Below are 5,466 nucleotides of genomic sequence, written 5' to 3' on the forward strand. Positions count from 1 at the left end.
CAAACTTTGATTCGGTCGATTTTTTTTTTAATTTGGGTATCTTTTTCGCAAAAAATCCAGATATCTTATTTTTTCTTTTTATTTTGAAACAAAAGTTTCAGATCTGGTCTGCAAACTCAAAACCCAAAAAATTCCTACAAAAAAATGAAAATAAAATATTCTCTCTTTGCCCAAGAAAGTGCTTAGTGGGGGTTGTCGCACGTGCATGGAGTTTGTTGAATATTGTTGCAAAACTTTAAAACTGAAATATGTTTCAAGCCCTTATTCTCATGGCGTCGTAACCTGAATTTGATACCACTAATTTAAATATTGGGGGAGGCCCCAAAGATCTAAAAAATTGAAATGTCGAAAGAAAAGAGAAGAAAACACAATAACAAAACCACAAAGAATTTTCTTTTACTATTATTAAAATAGATAATAACTGTAAAGGCTACATTGTGGTGAACAATCTTTCCTTTTACAAAATGTGACTTGTTACTTATACCCTTTTTTTATTACAATACCACAGGTAAATTCCAGGAGTGGGTAAATACCATGGGTGAATGAATACCATGCCAGGGTGGATGTCACTTACAATACCATAGGTAAAATAATGAGTGGATAAATGCCATCATAGGATGAATACCAAGGGTGGATGCCACTTACAATACCATGGGAAAATACAATGGGTGAATGAATAACATGGGTGGATGCCACTTACAATACCATGGATGGATAAATACCATGGGTAGATGAATACCATGGGTGGATGCCACTTTCCATTTGGATCACTATTAATTAGGCAAATTACTCATTGAGATTTGCACAATTCCTTTAGACCCTTCTTTGACTACATGCACCTTCTGTACATAAGGTTTATCAACTTCTATAAACCCAAGATCTTCCTTGTACAATTCTTTGAGGTTTTCAAATCCCAAAGTATTCACCTAGAATTCTTGTGATATCAAACATCTCATGCTCAAAACATTTGCATTAATATGCTTAGGAAAAGATGTAAATTTCTACACAAAGTTAACCCATTTGGCATGTCTTTTGTTATAAACTGCAAGGCATGATTGTTAGTATATCAAATAAATTCCCTAGGCATAAGATAATGCCTTCATTTCTTTAAAGATTGAATTATTGCATAAGATTCTTTATCAGAAGTATAATATTTTTGTTTTGTTTCATTCATTTTTTCACTAAACTAAGAACATTAGAGGAAGTTTCAGCCTAAAAAAGGCCTCCTTAGGAAAAATCAAGAAACTAATAAAAAATTCCATGTAGACATTTTTTAATATTATTTTATTTTTATCTATGTTCCACAATATTATTAGCATGAGATTTAATATAAAAATTTAATATATTATTTCCATTTTTTTATTGAAATCCCTCAATATATGACACTTTTATTAAAATAATTGTCTATACATATATTTTGTATTTAAATTTAACTATTTTATGGTTTTTTTTAGTGAACATTGTCTACTGAAGCCAAAATCTCACCCGAAATATATTTTTTGGCAGGAATCTGGTAATTTGTCATTTTTGGAAGATGTTTTCAACTAATTGATTTTTTTATATCTAACTATATGATCTATATTTTTGGCCAAAATGTAGTAATTTGTCATTTTTAAAATACATATTTTAACTATTTAACAATTTTATATCTAACTATAACTATATTTTATTTTTAACTATTTAACTGTTCTATATTTAACTATTTAATTTTTTACTATATATTTTATATTTAATTATAATTGTCTATATTTATATTTTCTATTCAACTATTTGTTTTGGTTTCCTTTTGGCATGGTTGTTAATGTCAAATGAGCTAGCGTTTTTAATTTACATTTTTCACTAAAATCAATATTTACATTGCATTAATAACTTTTTTTATATTCTAATTCATATGGGTAGGTAGGTAAAGATCATTAATAAAATATTTTACAAATTCCCAAATTAATAACAAAATATTTCACAAATACTCAAATTAATAATAAATTATTTCACGAATATCCAAACTAAACAATATAAAATTATTTAGGACATGTACCTCCTTTTAAATTTAAAGGATTTTGATTGGTTTACATGTTATGAAATTGAAATTACGTGAAAATTTCATGGGCAGTTTTAGGTTGAAATTTCCTCTAATGATGGGCTTGTAATCTTGCTTGAGAACAACACCTATAGTCATTCCAATGGAATCACATTTCGCCTAAAAAATGTTTGTAAAAATCAGGCAATGTTAGCACAGGTTTCTTTAGTATTTTATCTTTCAACGATCTAAATGATTTTTCAGTTTTTGTTCATTTAAATGGTTGGCATTCCATTTTAATGGTTTCCACTATTGATACACAAATATGGCTAAAGTTTCAAATGAAATTTTCAATAAAAATTGGCCAATCCATGGAAGCTTCATACCTCATGTATATTCTTTGGAGAAAGTCAACATTTAATGGCTTTTACCTTCTCTATATCTATTTTCAACCCCTCTCGAGAAATTATAACTCCCAAATATAATAGTTTTTCTTTTAGAAAGGAATATTTTTTTAGATTTATAAGGAGTTCTTCTTGCAATAGATTTCTTAAAACAAATTATAAAAATATGAAATGCTCTTCTTTCGTTATGTTGTACACAAGAATATCATCCAGATAGATGATTATAAATTTTTCAATGAAATCCTTGAGGATCTCATTAATGAGCCTCATGAAGGTACTGAGGGCATTAGTTAATCCAAAAGTCATAACCAACCACTCATACCACCATAATTAGTTTTGAAGATTGTTTTCCACACATCGCCCTCTCTCATTCTAATCTGGTGATACCCAGAATTCAGATATATTTTTGAAAAAAAACATGCATCGCTTAAATAATCCATTAAATTATTCGTGCGAGGTAGGGATATATGTACCTAATTGTCATCTTGTTTATTTCCCTCGAATTGATGCATATTCTCCATCCCCATCTTTCTTTGGGCTCAAAATTGGGTGTATAGTGCAAGGACTTAAGCTTTCTTGGATTAAATTGTTGTCCAGTAGCTCTTGGACTTGTATTTTGGTCTCTTCCTTTTCTAGGGGCTTCATTATATAAGATGCTTTATTCAGTAGACTCGCTTCTAGAATCAAATCACTTTGATGACTAATACTTCGTACAGGTGGCAAGGTGTTAGGTAATTCATCAATAGTAATATCAACAAATTTATTTTACGGTTTCTGTATTTCATCAAATAAATCATCCATTTTTTTAATTACTAAGAACTACCTTGGGCCTACCATTAGAGCAATGTGTACCTCATTTTCCTTTTGATATATTTTAGTAGCTCCTTCCCACTCATCATCAACACACTTGGGCCTGCTTCTTCCTTTGCCCCTTCATAATTTCAGTATAACAACATAGGCTTAGGACCATCCTTTTCAAGGGTGTATGTATTTTTCCTCCCATTGGGGACAACTCTCCTATCATACAACCACTACCAGGGTATTCCCATCAAAATATGGTAATTCATAGGCATAATATCACATCGCACTTCATCTCTATAACTACCAATCTATAATTTTACCTTACTTTGTTCACTTCACATTTGATGTCCTCTCTACAATTAGCACACATAGTATGGTGTAGGATGCGCCATCCTCGACAATCCTAGATTCCACCATCTTTGTAGAGACCAAATTTTTGATACTGCCACTATTAACAACCAATTTGCAATATTTTCCTTTAGATTTACTGTCACGTCCATTTCCACATATACATAATTTTTTTTTTTATAAATATATATCAACCTTTCTAATCTTAATGTTTACCATCAGAGTATCCGAATTCATGTGCGCACTTACATTTACCTTCATTGTACATATTAATCATAAACATAGATATACCATTGACATAAGTTAATTCAGGTATGTAATACATTATACCATGTGCATATATATCACTGACATGCATCGCTCGTTTAAGGTTCTCTACCTTATACATTCCACACGACATTAACTTAGCAATAACTATGCACTTGGGTGTATGCTCTACACATGTTACAACCTATTCGGGATATTTTCAACGGCATTGTATTAATGGCGTGGCTTTGATGGTCCCGCCGCAGTACTTACCGGATGACAGGTCACTCTTACCTTAAAGACATCAGTCCTTCCGGGGCAGGTGGCATGGCCTGGTTTCACCGGCCATGTGATGCTTTGGTATTGCGAACTTTGGTCTTACCGCCACAAACTCCCGCCTTACTTCGACGGTCCAGATCCCGTTCGGAGATCGAAGGGCTGGAAATCGCTCAGGGTTCGGCTAAGACATTTAAGTGGATTCACACCGTCTTAGTGTTCATTTGGTGCCACGGTCTTTGCGGACCTGGTTCAGTGTTCTTCCTCAAGCTCGACTCCAAACACCCTTATGTCTCCAGCCTGCAACACTCCGGGGTTTACATTCTGTCCAGAACCGAATCCTCACAGGTATAGCATGGTTTGACAGTCTTCTGTTATGGTTTGATGCTTTGTTATTCACGGAATGTCACTTACAGTTCTTATGTTTCCTTGCCGAACTTTTGCAGCCGCATACTGCTACGCTGCGGACTAGTCCACGGTGTCTTCCCCAGCAGAACAATCCTCCGGCAATATCCAGGTATGATTCGGCATTTGAAATCCTGTTTGTTTATTAGTGGTTAAGGTTTTCAGTCTTGAGTTACCAATGTGATTTGGTGCAGACCTCTGTTTTCCAACACAGGTATCTCATTTCCGTGGCCTGGTATTCCTTGTGGGAAACCCTTACAACTACCTTCGCTGCATACGACGGTGGTTCCACTGTTGAGAGATTAATGTTTATAGAACAGTCCCAGGGTTCTGTTATATATATTCATGTTCTTTTAGTTGGATTACAGACTGTCCTGTAACAAGTTTGGTACTTTGTTGTCGTTTACATGGTTTCAGATTTGCTTCTTAAGCACAGAACTCGTAATGGGTATTTTGGGGCTTGTCCCCCTTCCTCAAATGTATTGATATATTCATGTTTAACGTTTCACCGTCGGTGCTATTTGTATTTGTAACTAAACGTAGAACCTTAAGCCCTCAGGGCATTTTTCTTCGGTTTATTGGATTGTTTCATTTTGATTGCCCGATATTCAGATTAGAGATATGGGTTAATATTTCGCTGTTGGTTTGTTTATTCACATGCGGCTTCCGCCTCTGTAATATTTAAGTTATAATGATAATCTTGGTTCACGAACTCGGCGTTTCTAAAGTTTTTATATCGCCAGTCTGCATGATATGCCCTCAACGAATGTTCAGCATTTGATCGCTAGGCCTTTTCCCTGTGGAACAAGGCTACCCTTCGTGCATGATTTATTGTCTATGCATCAGATTCTGCACAGTTTCTCTGTTTTAATATGAGGGTTTATCTTTATAACTGCATGCACAGCCTCTCGGCTTTAATATGAGTATTTACCATCTCTGTATGCATGCACAGGTTCTCTATTAATGTTA

General features: G+C 33.9%; 1 protein-coding gene across 2 annotated transcripts; it reads left to right on the top strand.

The window, feature by feature from the left end:
* The first annotated feature begins 4,136 nt into the window (after nucleotides 1–4,136).
* Nucleotides 4,137–5,034, top strand: LOC149169521 (uncharacterized). Of its 2 annotated transcripts, none has more exons than XM_089427114.1 (3): nucleotides 4,137–4,440; nucleotides 4,539–4,609; nucleotides 4,712–5,034. In XM_089427114.1, the coding sequence occupies exons 1-3, from the start codon at nucleotides 4,144–4,146 to the stop codon at nucleotides 4,875–4,877; spliced, it is 534 nt and encodes a 177-aa protein (XP_089283240.1). In that variant the 5' UTR covers nucleotides 4,137–4,143; the 3' UTR covers nucleotides 4,878–5,034. The 2 variants fall into 2 exon arrangements, with proteins under 2 accessions (XP_089283240.1, XP_089283242.1); XM_089427116.1 differs by having other exon boundaries at nucleotides 4,692–4,834.
* The last annotated feature ends 432 nt before the right edge of the window (nucleotides 5,035–5,466 follow it).

This window comes from Pinus tabuliformis, chromosome 4_2 (genome assembly GCF_031772625.1).
Source record: "Pinus tabuliformis cultivar Carrire ecotype Pingquan chromosome 4_2, CPIR1, whole genome shotgun sequence".
Lineage (NCBI taxonomy): Eukaryota > Viridiplantae > Streptophyta > Pinopsida > Pinales > Pinaceae > Pinus > Pinus tabuliformis.